The sequence below is a fragment of the Rousettus aegyptiacus genome, unplaced genomic scaffold (genome assembly GCF_014176215.1).
Source record: "Rousettus aegyptiacus isolate mRouAeg1 unplaced genomic scaffold, mRouAeg1.p scaffold_m13_p_1, whole genome shotgun sequence".
Taxonomy (NCBI): Eukaryota; Metazoa; Chordata; class Mammalia; order Chiroptera; family Pteropodidae; genus Rousettus; species Rousettus aegyptiacus.
In genome coordinates, this window is record NW_023416284.1 from 30,197,052 (window position 1) to 30,211,889 (window position 14,838).

Genomic DNA, 14,838 nt, shown 5'->3' on the forward strand with positions numbered 1-14,838 from the left:
AACCCCAATTACAGGAAAGCCAAAGGCACTGGGGCCAAGTATATCATACTACTTGATGATTTTTTTCTCTAGATTATGTTTCATTTTTTTCTCTAGATTATATTGCATTTGTTTATATAGTGCCCCACTCTCTACCCTACCTGCCTCCCCTCTCCCCTCATCCTCAGGAACCAGGACTGTGTCCTCATAGAAGAGGTCTGTCTTCTGTCTGATTAATTGCTGGTTTGTTACCTCGCCCTAAGCTTAGGTGTCCTGGGCTCTCTGCCTCCTCCTTAGTATTCATGTATGAACTCCTTTGCCTATCCCCAGTGGGGAATCCACCCAAAATTAGGGCTTCACTAATTGACTTTTCAAAACTTCCAATTCAAGGATACTCCAAACTTGTGATCTGGGACTCAGTGATGCCAAAATTCTGTATTTCTAAGACTCTGCAACTCAGATTTCACTGTACTAGAATTCTGTGATGCTAAGATTCCATGACTATGGATTCTATATATCTAGAATTTTGTTTTGTGTGTGTATGTGTGTGTCTGTGTTTCATGAGTTTGTCATTGACATAATGACAATTGCAGGGTTTTTTTGTGATTGTTTTCCAGGCTCTATTCTCTGAATTCCCTGAGGGCTTTGGAAGGAGATGGCTAGATAGGTGAAGGACAGCACTCTCACCTTCCCTGGAGCTCCAGAGGGTGGGATATGCCCAGGGCAGCCCAGCACTCAGTTCACCCATCTTCCCCCAAGCTCCTCATTCGGGCTCCAGTATCTGAGGGTAGTGGGAAAAGCAGGCTTCTTTTCTTCTACCCAACTTCCTTTCCTCCCTGGCCTGCCCTGGGATTCAGGGGAAAAAAGTTTATTGGGAGACTAGCCTGGCCAAATGGGCAGGGGGGAGGTAGGGTTAAGCACTGGGCACAGAGCCAGTGGAGGAGATATGGGAGATTCCCTAGGGAGCTGTGCAGCTTTCCCTGAAGGTGAGGAAGGAACAGAGGCAGGAAGTGGGATGTGGGTGAGGGCACTGGTAAGGGTGGGGTGACCAGTATTGCATTGTGGGGCTGGAGCTGGGCTTCCGGCCATTGACAGGTTGGTGACAAGGGACCTCCAGCCTGGCGCCCTGGGGACAATCTGGTTGAGCCCCTACCCTTTGACTCACGTTCCCCTGCCTGAGTCAGACTCCCAGGAAAACCCAGGGGGTAGGAGTCAGGGCTGGGAAACCTGAACCTCCAGGGCTCCTTCTTGGGAGGGCTCAGTGAGGCCAAGAAAGGGAGCAGGACTTTCTAAGGATCATGCTGGGGTTTGGGGCAGAACAAAGACTGGAATTCTAGGCTCCTGTCTTAGTCCAGAGCTGTTTCCCCAAATTCCAAAACGTCTCAGTATTACATAATGCTCCGCCAATGGCAGTTTCACCAGACTCTGGGCTATAGGAGGGGCCTGCTCCCAGGCCGCCTCCCCAGAACTGTCTAGAGCCCTTCTCCAGCTCCCAAGGGCTTGGCTGAAGCTGACGAACTCTGTGGCTGAGGTGGCTGGCTGGTGCAGAAAACACTTCTCTAGGCATGGACCCCTCAGGCCATCGGTTTTTTTCCCCTTCCCCTCCTAATACCACACCCCCTGCTCCTCCTGCATCTGTGCTACCACCACTTCCTCCTTCGGTCCAGTGCTGCCCGTCTCTGGGAATTTTCTCACCTATTGTTGGGGAATAAAGATCTACCTCCCAGGGATCAACTGTGAGTAGGTTCCAAAGAAAAGATATAGCAGTGGGGCATCACTTGGATGGTGGATTGGTACAGTGTCAGGAGCGCAGCCTAGGATGTGGGAGAAAGCCCTGCTCTGTGGTATTTTGGATGTGTGAGTGTTGGAGTGAAAGGTGCAAGGGAAGGGTGTGTGCCCTCCTGGTTTCCTTAGGTCATCTCTGCAAGAGACCGAAAGAGAGAACATCATCCCAAACTAAGTTTCCTTGTTACCAGCATTTAGAGCCCTCACCACAATTTAGTGCAAATGTCTGTGTGATCTGTTTAATGTCTCTCACTGAGCTGTAACTCCCACTAGTAACAACTCCCGCTGCCTCACTCACTGCTTTTTCTCTAGAACTTGGCACCCTCCCTGGCACATAGCAGGCACTACTGACCGAGACAGAGTTTCAGATTGAAAAGCAAAAGCAGAGGCACTCCAGAAGCTGGAGACCAGCCAGGTTAGCTCACCTAACCAAGGCCCCTGCTCCAGGCTGCCACATGGCCCAAGCCTCCTCCTCTGGCCTGGGAGCCCAGTGTTCTCAGTCTCCAGGGAGCTCTAGCAGGATGGGAGAGACTGAACTCTCTGTCCCCAATCATCCAGGGGGTCACCTAGACTGGGATGTGGTGGGTGCCCTCTGTCTGCAGCTGCCTCTGGGAGTCTGGAGGAGGAGGAGAGGTGGGAGCCTGGAGGGGGAGGGGCAGTGGAGGAGCCATCATTGCAGAGCAAGCTAAAAATAGACAGAAGAGATGATGTCATCGGGTTCCCACAGCTCAGCACCCCACTCACTCACACATATACACACTTACTCTCACAGACACAAGTGTGGGCATGCATATGTACACACGCACACACACACACACTCACACTTACAAAGGGGAGGGAGGCTTCTGGGTCCCAGGGCCGCAGGGGCAGGGAAGTCTGGTGAGTGCATCTGCATGTATGTGTATGTGTACCTGTGTGCCTGGGTTTGCATGAATATATTGTATGTGTCTATACATTTGTGTGCTTGTGTCTAGGTACATGAATGTTTATAGGCATGTGAATGTCACATGTGTCATGTGGGGAGTGGCTGTGCATATATCTGTTTATAGGCATGTACTTGCACGTACATGTATTTATTGCATTATGTGCCTATATGTATATAAATCCACTTATATTTACATGCCTGCATGTGTTCATTGATTGTGTCATGTGTCTATATGTATGGGCCTCCTTGTGGGCCTTGGGCACTAGCCCAGCCACCTTCCAGCTCTGACTGAGGTTCAGCACGCCCCCCTCCCAATACCCTGTGGTGCTTCAGAGCCCACCCAGCACTATCTGGGCATGAAGTGTTAGTGGATTCTCTGTCCCTCCTCTCCTCTCAGGGTCCTATTCTCTGGCAAGCCTTGGAGTATATGGACACAGACACAATTCATTTTCGCTCCAAGGCTTCCTGAACCCCAGACACCAAGCCAAAAGTCTCAGGGTTCACTCCAACACCCAAACCTCAGGGAAGAGAGCCCTGGAACTAGAGCTAGATCTTGGGACACTGGGACACACACTAACCCGGGCATAAAGTGACACATTAGAGACAGGGTCCCTCACGATGTTTCCTGTCACTGAGACACAATGCCAGGGAGACATAGTCTACAGAAACCCAGTTACACCCAATGACACATGGGCTCACACACAGAACTCCAAATGGAAAATCCCCAGTCCACAGTGGTTAGCACCCTCCCCTTTCTGGATTCAAATTCAGGCTCGCCCCACCCCCCAAAGGCCAGTCCTGGAAAACACTGACCTCAGAGACTGGCTGAGGTGCCGAAGGTGGTGTACTCTCAGAAGCAATGCTCTCCTCCTTCAGGCTGCCCCCCACATGCCCCTGGTGACCTTTATTCTTCTTAGCAGGGCCAGTGTGTCTCTCTTGTACACCCGTACCCTCACAAACACAGCTTAACTCACACAGCTGGCCACAGAGGCACATCTGACTACAAAGGTGCACTCAGCCACATGTTCATTTAATACTCCCATTTTTCTGATGTCAGACACACACACCAGCAGCTGCACCTACACGCTGACTATCCCAGGTTCACAGAGCCATATACACCAATCTTGAGCACTCACAGGATTACACTCAAGTAGCGAAATCCATCTTTCATCCTAACCCCTTCTGATCTATGCCTCTACTTCCCTCCCCAAGGACCTGGCTCCCTATAAGTTCCAAGATGTCTATGGTGTTGCTTTTCCCTGTGCAGATGGGAGTGCAAGGCAGGAAGGCCCCCTACCTCCGAGGGCAGATCAAAAGCTGAAGCCAAAGATGAGGAGATGGTGTGTGTTGCTGACCTTGTCCTTTCCTTCTACTGTCTAACTGTGATTTCTGCTGCTGTCATGGAAGCCTGTCCCTGCCCTCATACCCTGCAGAGTCAGCTGGAAGCACCTCAGAGTGGAGTAGGCAGTTGGAGCAGGAATGATTGTATTTGGCTGCTATTCACCACCCACGGCCCCTAGGAGATGCAGATCCGGAGCCAGCCAAGCTTCTGGACTAGTTTCTGAGCATTTCTAGAGGATCAGAGAGCTGCCAGCTTGACAGAGGCGTCTGAGAACTGAGGAGAGGAAGGAGAGTGTGAGGAAGGCAGCAGTGCCGGGAGCTCCACTGCTCTTAGATTCACCCACTTCCCCAAGCCCTCCACTTCCAGCCAATACATCCTCCATTAAGGATCTCAGCCTATAGGATGGCTACCATGAAGATCCCTCCATACCTTTGGGGTGATATTTCACAGAGCATACGTCCCCTAAAGTGCCTATGCGGGACTAAGATGGGAAAAACTTCAGTGGCCCCGTTTTTCCAACCCCAAGTCTTGGCTCAGGGCCCTTGGCTAACCTTACAGTGGAAGGATCCACACAACGATGGTGACAGTGTGACTGCTGTTGCTATCCCTGGCCATGGTGGCTCCAGTGGTGGCTGCAGTGGTGGCTGTAGTGGTGGCAGCTGGGCCTCGGATTTTCTGCCGGTACCTTCTGCGGCTACACTTGAACATCCTGGGAAACCTGGGCCGAGGCCAGCCCACACCTGGCCTGTGGTAGGGGGAAATTAAGCCCCGGGGCCGAGGAGCACGGATAAGCTGAGAAGGCCCCATGGGCACAGAGAGCTTCTGTAGAGTGTCTGAGGGTGCTGCTGGCCAGGGCCGCTGAGGTCTTTATGACACACAGAGTCTGTATATGGGTGGGGCTCTTTATCACAGGTCCTGGTCCCTAGCTCTTCCCCAGAGGTCAGGCTGTCTCACGATTCTTCTCTCCATAGGTCAGTCCAGCCCAAGAGCCAGAAAACCTCAGCTCGGCCACTTTGGAAAAAGAACCACGAGTAGGGGAACATCACTCCTTCACTTTCTCATTCATCCACATTAACAATAGTAACAATTTTTATTGAGCATTTACTATGTGCCAAACACAGTACCTTACAAACATCTCATTTAATCTCACAACAACCCTACAAAGAGATTCTATCATTAGTCCTAATCTATATAGAGTCAATTCTTGTTATTGATGGTGGTAGATTCCCACTAGCCTCCAGTCATAACATTCTCCTCAAGTGATCAATCAGTACATCACCTAGTTTCATGTGTTTTTAATTTAAAAAACGTTGTCAAGTCATTAACATTGAACTTGAAACCAATAGCGCTATCACTTGTACCTGAACAAAGTTTATGTAACACACGTTATTTCCTCCATAAGGCACATCATGGCACTTCAGAAGTATGTTGGGGGTCATTTTAAACAGCAAGATCACCAGCAAAAAGCTCCCAAATGCAAAAAATGTGATACTAAATAGACCACAAAAAGAACACTTGTTTACAGTATAAGAGCTGAAATGAGAAATGTTCCCCCTCAGCTGAGAACATGCAAGTTGGGTGACTCAAATTTTTTGCAGCTCTGCCCATGTCCATGAATAGCCACAGCTGTGCCATGAATATTGCTTTGGAGTTACAAATAAATTTTAGTGAGTAGGTAAATTCACAAATATGTATTCTGTGAAAAATGAGGATTGACCATATAAGGAAATTGAGGCTCAGGTGAAATCACACAATTAGAGGCAGGCAGGGGTTCGAATCCATGACAGCCAAGATCCAAAGCCCAGACATTCATCTCTTACTATTCTGCATTCATTCATTCAATCGTTCAGGAAATGTTCACTTACAACATCATATATTCTGGACACTGGGGACACAGATAAACGTGACCTGGTTCCAATTCTTCTTGAGATGAAAGAAAAAGCCATGCGGACAATCAGTGCAGGTGGAGAAACAGCTAGGTCCCCAAGGGATGTAAAACATTCCAATCGTGGTTTTATCTCTTTTCTTGTAGGAGACAAGAACATCAACGGCTCAGCCAGGCTTTCCAATGAGTTCTTGTGGAACTTTGGACTCGCCCCTACTCCCTCTACACTTCAGCCCCCTCTTCCTCTAACTCTTATTTCACCTGTAACCCCCCTTCCCAGCCTCTATCTTTTCTCTCTTCCCACAGGAGCCAGCTAGGAGACTAGGGCTTCCAGCACCATGCTCAATGGCACCACACCTCTTGCCCATCCAGCTTCTACTCTTGCCATCCTCAGTCTTAGAAAATGACCTTGCTCCCATCAACTTCTAGCCACTATACCTATAAGCTCACATGCCTTTGGCCATCTTTTTATTCAAGTCCCAGACCAAGACCTCTTTCCCTGCTCTTTCTGAAAGCCAGCTCCTCCTGCCTTCTTAGAGCTTCCCTCAAGGTAGACAGTCTGCTTGGTGGTGAAGATGTAGACTCTGGCACCAAACTGACTGGGGTGGATCCTGGCTCTGCCACTTACAAGCTGTGTGATCATGGCAAAAATTTAGCCTTTCTGTGCCTCTGTTTCCTCATACTGCAAAAGGGGATAAAAAGAGACTATCTCATAAGATTGTTGTGAAGGGGGGAAAAAAAGGCTTACTATATATGTAATGTTTTTAAAACATGATCTGTACAAATATTATGTTATCTCTCCTGTCTCTTCAGCTGCCTCCTCCATTAAAAAAAAAAAAAAAAAAAGATTTAAATCCACTCTGTCCATGCCATACCCCTCTGGCTATGACTTTCCACACTCTGGCCTTCTTACTCTGTGGGTCACTTCCTTAAATCCCAGAGTAGGGAGAAAATCTTTTAAAGCCTTGTAACTATTCTTCTATACAAACTAAGGAAAAGAGGCTTAAAACCCAGTCTAAGAAATGCCCCCAGGGGGAGCATTTGAGATCTTGCTCCCCAGCAAATGTCACCAGTTTTGTTCAAACAAACTTATAAAAATTCTCTCTAAAAACAAACAAACAAACAAACAAATGCCGCTAGAGTCACACGGCTAATAAGCAGCAGAACCAGGATTTAAGTACCTAGTCTGAATGACTCAAAAGCCAGAAGAATCCCAGCACCTCACCACCAGCAATGCCTGAGTGGGAAGTGGGACAGCGGCCCTGAGGGATTAATGAGGACGGGGATTAGAGCCTTAGAACTGGGTAGTGACGCTTTTGTGGGCCCATCGTGCCACCTGCTGGCTGAAAGGGAAGAGGTGTATAGAGAGTGCCAAGAGAAGACAGGCGGGGGCTGGTGGGGGCAGGGAGAAAGAGAAAAGGGTGGGGAGGGAGAAAAGTGAGTAGGAAAGATGATAAGAAAGGAAAGGTGGAGACTTTGAAGTTTTATGGACAGAAGAGGATTAGGAGCTGTTTGCTATTCAGAGGAGGGGCAGAAACTGGTCAACCTAGGTCATTTCCTTGATAGTGTGTGTGTGTGCGTGACTGTGTGTGTGTGCACTCATAAGTACCAGTAGGTGTTTATATATGTATCTGCATGTTAATATGTAGATGGCAGCTTGGGCGGATGTGTGAGCATGTGGGGTGTATATGAATGTATCTGCAAATATAAGGTAAGAAGCATATGTGCACTGATGTGATAGAGGGCACATCAAAGTTACAGGGGTCACTTGCCCCACCTCCAGACTTCTCTCCCTTTTCAGATCAAGAGGGTTGTTGCCCTAGGTTGCTATTGTCAAGTGGAGGCCTGCTGATCCTGTGGTTGGTTGTGGGGACAAATCTCCAGGCAGCAGGGGGCAGCAGGGGCAAGAGGAGGTCGACTGGCTGGGGTGGGGCAGGCGGGCAGGCTGGTAGAAGGCGGCCTTTAAAACACCTGCCCCACCTGCAGGTGAGCAGTGGTGTGTGAGAGCAAGCTTCGTCATCTCCCGCCAGCTTACTCAGTGGCAGTTCCTTGGAGCTGTCTGTCCCCTCTGGAGCTTCAGCAGATCCTTCTTTCAGAAATCACTACCAAGAGCCCTGAACAGGTAGGTGATGGCATAGGATAGAGATTATTTTATGAAGTGAATCAATCTGAAAGCAGCTTTGGGGAGCTAGAAGGGCCATGGGGAGGATCCTAGAAGAGCCCAGGGTTGGTTTGGGGAGGCTTCTAGGATATATATAGGTGACAGGGAAGGGCATGGAGTGACCAGTAGTTGGGCTTGGGGTACCAGTGGAAGAAATTGGGGTGTTAGGATCTCAGTATCAGGTGCTGGTAGAGGGCCTGGGTAGTACAGAGAAGTAGAGGTGTCAGGATAAGAAGTGGAAAATGTCCTCAGGTATTAGAGTCCAGATGCAGGGGAAGCTTGGTGATACATGGGTCAAAGATGCTAGAATCTGGTATGTCTGGGTCCAGTGCCAGGCCCAGGGCCAATTCTGGCAGGGGCAAGGGGAAAAGGTTCTAACTCACACATTTCTGCCTCCCAGGATCCACCATGAATTGCTACAGCTTCATTAAGACCATGATGATCCTCTTCAATTTTCTCATCTTTGTAAGTATGGAGGTTGTGGGCTCTTGGGGCTCCTTATGGGAGTGAGTCACAGATCCTAACCTGAGGAATAGGAGACTGCTGTGCCCAGATTCTCTCCTGCAGGTTTCCCCTTATGATGGGGTGCAGAAGTCTTAAATGCTTACCTCTGGTCCCGGTAGCAGCCTGGCTGCCACATAAGTTGGAGTAGAGACGCTTAGGGGTATCCCCTCCCTTCCAGGAAGTTTTAGCACAGATTTAGGGCTGGGCAGGACAGGGCAGGACAGGCTACCAGGAACTAGCCTCCCTTTTTATACACATTAGGGGGCCCAGAGAGAGAAAGGAGTTAACCCTAGGTCACCTAGTATGAAATAAAATTCAGTGGCCTCTGTATGATGGGGAGCTGAAAGGAGATAAGGTCCAGAGACCTCATAGCAGAGGGTCTGTCTCAAGGAGCCCTTATTCAGTTGACAAACTTTTATTGCCTAAGAGTGCTGAGTGCTGGGGTGACAGGTGAGCAAGCTCTTTCTCTGCCTTGAAGGATCCCAGGTCCAGCAGGCCAGATAGGCAGATAGTCACAACATAGTATTTCTGGCCTTAGCACAGGGGCTATGGGAGTCCGCAGGAGGGTCTTAAACTCCACCTAGTCAGAGTAGACTTTCTGGAGGAAATAGCTGAAGTTGGGGATTTGTCCTGCATGAGGAGGTTTAAAATATGCAGAAAGGCCCAGAGCCAATAAAATCAGATATTGTTCAGAAAACCAGGAACAGATTGCATAGAGCATGTGTTGAGGAAGCTGAGCAATGAGGCATGAATCCTGGAGATGGTGGCAGAAATGGGAAGAAATGGACAAATGGACAAAGGAGAAAGCCCTTGGATGGTGGCTGCGGGATGGAAGAAGGGACAAGGGAGACAGAAGTTTCGGAGAAGATGCCCATGTCTCCAGCATGAACTACGTGGGGGTGTCTTACAGACAGCTGTGTGCCCGATGGGATTGCAGCTCAGTTGGGAACTGGACATAGATATTTGAAAGCCATGTGCTCAGAGGTGGTCATTGAAGCCATGGGAGTGGTTTAGAGCACTCAGGGAGAGAGAGTGAACTCTGAGACGCCCAACTTCTAAGGGGTAAGCAGAGAAATGACCACCAGGAAGCAAGTGGAGAAAGAGCAATGGGAGGGAAACAAAGAGAGTGTGATAGCAGAGAGATCAAGTAGGATATGGCATGAGGTGTCCACCAGATTTAGCACAGGTTGTCACCAGAGGCCTTGGAGCCACATTAGAGTGAGTTAGAGTGAGGAAAAGGCGAGTAAGTGGAGACGTGATGTGTAGATGAATTAATTCAGAGAAACTGGCATTGGGGTAAACACTCTGACTCTGATGTGGGCTGTACCTTGGGCATTTCTTTTTCTTCTGAGAACTGGTTTTTATCCATGTATCTGGAGAAGGCAACAAGATTCCAGAGACTGGGAGAGCAAAGGCTCTGGCCTTAGGGAGTTAAAGGCAAATCCGGTTTAGTTTATGGTCTCTGTTGCCCAGGCCTTGCCAGGCTGGGCAGGGCAGGGCAGAGCTCGGACTTCTTGAAATTTGACTCTGCAGTTTGGAAGCCCAGCTTTCTGTTCTTAGGCAGACATGCTTGGGATCCAGCCACAATTGTCCACCTTACTCCTGGCTCTAGCCTCGGTTTCTATAGCTTCAAAGTGGGAACTGGGCACCAAGGGTGGTCTTGGGCTGATTCAACTTTTAAAGCTCTGGATTAGCAAAGCTTTGCTTTAAATTCTTTGGGAACTGGGCAGTGCCCACCTGCTCCTGGGCCTCAAGCTTCCTTCTGAGGTTTGGGGTTGAACTAGAGAACTTTTAAGAGCTCTGGCTGTACTCTCTGGTGCCTCAGTCTCTACAAGAAGTCTGGGCAGAATGAAGGGCAGGCTTGGAGTCTAATCTTGGAAGGAAGCCAAATGGGGCCTCAGGGTGGGCATTCCTTCTCACCACCTGCCTCTCCAAAGTTCAGAACAGGTGTAAACCTCAGCCACACCTTCGTTGCTATGGCGATTGTTGAGCCTGCCTAATGCTACCGCCCTAACGTTCTCACCTATCAGAGCACAGTGTTCCAGGCAGCAGTAGCCCTTGAAGGAAATTGAAGGGGGTGGTGCTCATCTGCCTGTTTTCTCTCCTAGCTATGTGGCAAGACCCTGGGAGCAGTGAGGGAAACCCTCTCTACCCCTCACCCCAGGGGAATATTTCAGGAACCTCCGATCTCATTTATATCTGCTTAGGCGTGTGGCCTGGTGCTGGCTACAGGTATCCCAGGTCCCATCCTTTTGGCTCTGCAGGATGTTTTTCCTCTTTACAGGATGTTTTTAAGACTCTTTAGCCAATAAAAGGGGAAGTTTCTTGTCTCCTATCTTCCTGACTGGACTGTGTGGTAGGGAACTGCTTGCCAGCACTGTTTAAAGATCTGCTTCTCTGTCCCCAGCTGTGTGGTGTGGCCCTGTTGGCAGTGGGCATCTGGGTGTCAGTCGATGGGTCATCCTTCTTGAAGATCTTCGGGCCACTGTCGTCCAGCGCCATGCAGTTTGTCAACGTGGGCTACTTCCTCATCGCAGCTGGTGCTCTGATCTTTGCTCTTGGTTTCCTGGGCTGTTACGGTGCTCAAGCTGAGAACAAGTGTGCCCTCATGACGGTGTGTCAAACTGACCCCCATAACCATGGCCCAGGGGCCCTTCACCCTTGACACCAGACCCTGGGGATCCCCAAACCCTGTTCTGGACTGCAGGGGCCTCAGCAGAGGGGCCCCTGCCTCGTTTTTACAGGGGTGGGTTAGGGTGAGCAAGTCATGAAGGACCATCTCTCCCTAAAATTTGGACCCCTGTTCCCCACTCAGTTCTTCCTCCTTCTTCTCATCATCTTCATTGCTGAGGTTGCAGCTGCTGTGGTTGCCTTGGTGTATACCTCCATGGTGAGTAACGGGGATGGGGCAAGGTGGTAAGATTGGACAAGGCCTTGGGAGTGGGCTGTGGCCTGTGAATGGCCACCTTCTCTACCAGGCCTTAAACACTGGCCTGCTCCATCCAGGGTGAGCACTTCCTAACTTTGCTGGTAGTGCCCGCCATCAAGAAGGACTACGGTTCCCAGAGCGACTTCACCCAAGTGTGGAACACCACCATGAAAGGGGTAAGGTGGGCTGGGCGAGATTTTGGAGTGGATAGGAAGAAGCAAAGCCCCACTAACTCCCTTCCCCTCCTTGTCTCCAGCTCAACTGCTGTGGCTTCAACAACTACACGGATTTTGAGGGCTCTCCCTACTTCTCTGAGAATCAGACCTTTCCCCCATACTGTTGCTTTGATTATGTTGATGACACAGCCACGGAACCCTGCACCAAGGAGAAGGCTGAGAATAAGACTATACAGGTGTGGGCTGGCATGGAAGGTTGGGGCTGCTTTAATGGCCTCAGAGTGCTAAAGGAGGGGTGGAGGCAGCTACTGACTATAGATGCTCTCTTCCTTCCCCCAAGGGTTGCTTCAGTCAGCTTCTGCATGAAATCCGAACCAACGCAGTCACTGTGGGTGCTGTGGCGGCTGGAATAGGAGGCTTGGAGGTAAGGGGGTGAGGAGGATATCCAGTGGGCAAGATATCCCCACTAGACCAAAGCTGCTTGACCCATCTCTGAGGACTCCCTGGAAGAGACAGACTTCTAACAGAGCTTCATGTAGGGTGTCTGGGGGGCAGGGGACCAAAACTTAAGGACTCCCGAATCATGTCCCCTCATCTCTTCCTATTCCTTCCCCACCAGCTGGCTTCCATGACTGTGTCCATGTATGTGTACTGCAATTTGAAATAAGTGCTTCTGCCTCCACCACTGCTGCTGCCACACAGGAACTGGGAAGAGGCACCTTGGCACTGACTGCCAAGTAGCAGTGATCGGAGTGGAGACAGGATCTTAAGTGTCATTTGGGCCAGGGCAGGCCCGGCTTTGCTATTCTGGAGTTGGGACCAAGTCGAGACCAACCCCTTCAGGCTGCGCCTGACTGCCTTCCATTGGTAGGGTTGGGGCCCACCTGTTCCAGAGCCAGTTCTAAGGTAGCCAGTTCTCCTGCCCATTACTCCAGTTTGTCTCTTAAACCCTTGATACTCCTTCAGACCCCTGGGAGCTCTTGGTGATCCCAGTACTCCACTGGGGGACGAGAGGAAGGCACCCTTATATTCTGGGCATATGCAAAGTTAGCAGTAACTGGCGGATGTGTAGAAGGCACTTCAGAACTTATAAACCAATTAAAAGGTTTCTATTTCATGTGTATCCTTGGCAGGGGAGGGGCCCATCTTGCCTAAACTGGCCTCAGATTCCTGTGGGGCTGGCGACTCAGCAGGCCCCTGGGAAGGTAGCAGAAGGGAGGTGAGATGGAGGTAGGTGGCTTTTTTCTCCCCTTCATTTGGATTCCAGGCCTGGGAGCGAACCTAACAGACTCCTCAAGAAGGGACTGAGGGAGAAAGTAGGGGCTAGGCCAGTCTGCCTTCCTGTCACATGCGAGGACTTTGGCCTGAAATTACCCACTCCTGGTTGGAGGCACTGGACCAGAAAGCTATGAAAATAACAAGCTTGTGCCCAAGTGGGGGCAGGGAGACATTGCCAAGGCAGTGGGAGAGGATTACTCTTTAGGCTCTGGGAAGCCCCCTGGCAGCCTCCATTGGAGGATGTAAGCTGCCTACCCTTCCCTCTCAAGCAAAGCCCTACAACTGTCCCTGCTTCGGGGATTTCAGAAAGTTCATTTATTCTCAGACTTGGCCTGCCTGGTGCTCTACAAATTGATCTCTTATTTTGTCTTAACCACCTCCATGCTCCAGAAACAGAGCCTAGAAAAGCCAAGTGGCTTGTTCCAGGCCCACGACCTTCCATAAAGAGCTAAGCCTGGATTTGGGTCCAGGCCATTTGATTCCAGAGCCTGGTGGGGTCTTGGCTGATATGGTGACAGATTTACCAGGCAAGAATGTCCCAGACACAGAATATGGTTGCTGCTCAACTAGGAGTGATAGCACTAAGGAGGGAGCCCATGGAAAAAAACTATGGTGTCTGCCAAGCAAAGCCCAATCTGGCAAACCAGTCCTCCTTGCTTCCCTTTGACCCCCAAATCCTTCTTCCTAGGTTTTTCTAAGGCAGCCCAGAATTATCACCCCTTGCTGGGCCCAAAAAGGTACAGTGACCTGGCCAGAACCATATAGTGCCTGAAAGCTGGTCTGTGAGGCCCAGATTAGGAGCTGCTGGAGGTCAGGCAGGAAGAGCAATGAGCCCCTCTCCCCGCTACACCACTTTACTGTACCTGGCACACACAACCCCTCCCTTAGGTGCCAAATGGAGGCTGCTGATCTGTTTGCAAAGGGCGGGCCTCCGCCTCATCATGGACTAATTGTTCCTCAACGTGGCTGTTGTGGCGCCCGCCTCAAGCACTATCTCTAGCTCCAGCAAACACTGAAGGCGGCAAGGTGCTGAGAAACGTCTAAGCCACACACCACCTGTACCATCTCAGAGCTGAGTTCCAGGAACAGGAAGGGTCGTAGGGGCGGGAGGTAAGAGCAGAGAGCTGGTGAAAGGCTAGGAGTTCCAGTCAGGTCCTGTCTCCTTGGGCAAGGCTCTATAGCAGCTCACCAGGCAGACTCCTTCTCAAGAGGTGTCCTAAGTCCTTCACAGACCCCTTAAACATCATACCTCCCCTACCTTGAGCTATCTCATCCATTCCCTCTGGACACTCCCATACATTTTCTGGTGCCTCTATGACTACCTAACTTAGATGTCTCTAACCTCTTTGGATCATTGGCTGGGTAACAATCTAATGAAAACATGGCTTTTCTCCAGAAAAAAATGCCCAGCTACAGAATCTGCATACAGTGCCCTAACAGTCACGGAAATCTTTGTTCCTATGTCTCTATCTGTAGCCTAATCCTAGCCTCCTGAGTGATGACCACCCAGTTTCCTCTTACCCAGTTCCTTCCCACCCTAACCCCACTACACTCACCTGTCCTCCCATCATCTCTCCACCCCCAAGTATCACCTTTTACTCTCTCTTGCTCCATCTCTGGGGGCAGGTGACTGGCCAACAAGCTAAGCAGGGAACAGCCCAGTGGTTAAACAGTAGGGAAGGAGCGTGGGGTGGCTGCTCCAAGCTCAGCCACAACTAATGTGGGGCTGCGGTCAGGCTCAGCCCAAGGGTGGAGCCTAGGGAAAAACCTTAAGAGTGTAAGACTTGGGCATCCCCTGGTGGCCAAATGGCTCCAAATGGAAGATAAACCCTGTGGAAGACAGTGAGGAAAACTCATCATCCACCACCGCCATT

At 50.2% G+C, this 14,838-nt stretch overlaps 2 protein-coding genes across 2 annotated transcripts; one reads left to right on the forward strand and one right to left on the reverse strand.

The window, feature by feature from the left end:
* Positions 1-1,639: 1,639 nt before the first annotated feature.
* On the forward strand, positions 1,640-14,787 carry TSPAN1 (tetraspanin 1). The gene is made up of 9 exons (XM_016159115.2): positions 1,640-1,715; positions 7,903-8,038; positions 8,478-8,542; positions 10,989-11,195; positions 11,397-11,471; positions 11,588-11,686; positions 11,767-11,922; positions 12,027-12,110; positions 12,306-14,787. Exons 3-9 carry the CDS (start codon positions 8,486-8,488, stop codon positions 12,351-12,353), a joined length of 726 nt encoding a protein of 241 aa, XP_016014601.1. The 5' UTR covers positions 1,640-1,715; positions 7,903-8,038; positions 8,478-8,485; the 3' UTR covers positions 12,354-14,787.
* P3R3URF (PIK3R3 upstream reading frame) lies at positions 4,584-4,838 on the reverse strand. The gene has a single exon (XM_036233430.1). The coding sequence runs from the start codon at positions 4,836-4,838 to the stop codon at positions 4,584-4,586; it is 255 nt and encodes an 84-aa protein (XP_036089323.1).
* Positions 14,788-14,838: the final 51 nt, after the last annotated feature.

Excerpts from the sequence above, each read along its gene's own strand:
- P3R3URF (XM_036233430.1), bottom strand. The coding sequence starts at position 4,838 with ATGGGGCCTTCTCAGCTTATCCGTGCTCCTCGGCCCCGGGGCTTAATT.
- TSPAN1 (XM_016159115.2), top strand. The coding sequence starts at position 8,486 with ATGAATTGCTACAGCTTCATTAAGACCATGATGATCCTCTTCAATTTT. Across the intron at positions 11,196-11,396 it reads ACAAGTGTGCCCTCATGACG|TTCTTCCTCCTTCTTCTCAT; the intron begins GTGTGTCAAACT and ends TTCCCCACTCAG. Across the intron at positions 11,687-11,766 it reads GGAACACCACCATGAAAGGG|CTCAACTGCTGTGGCTTCAA; the intron begins GTAAGGTGGGCT and ends CCTTGTCTCCAG.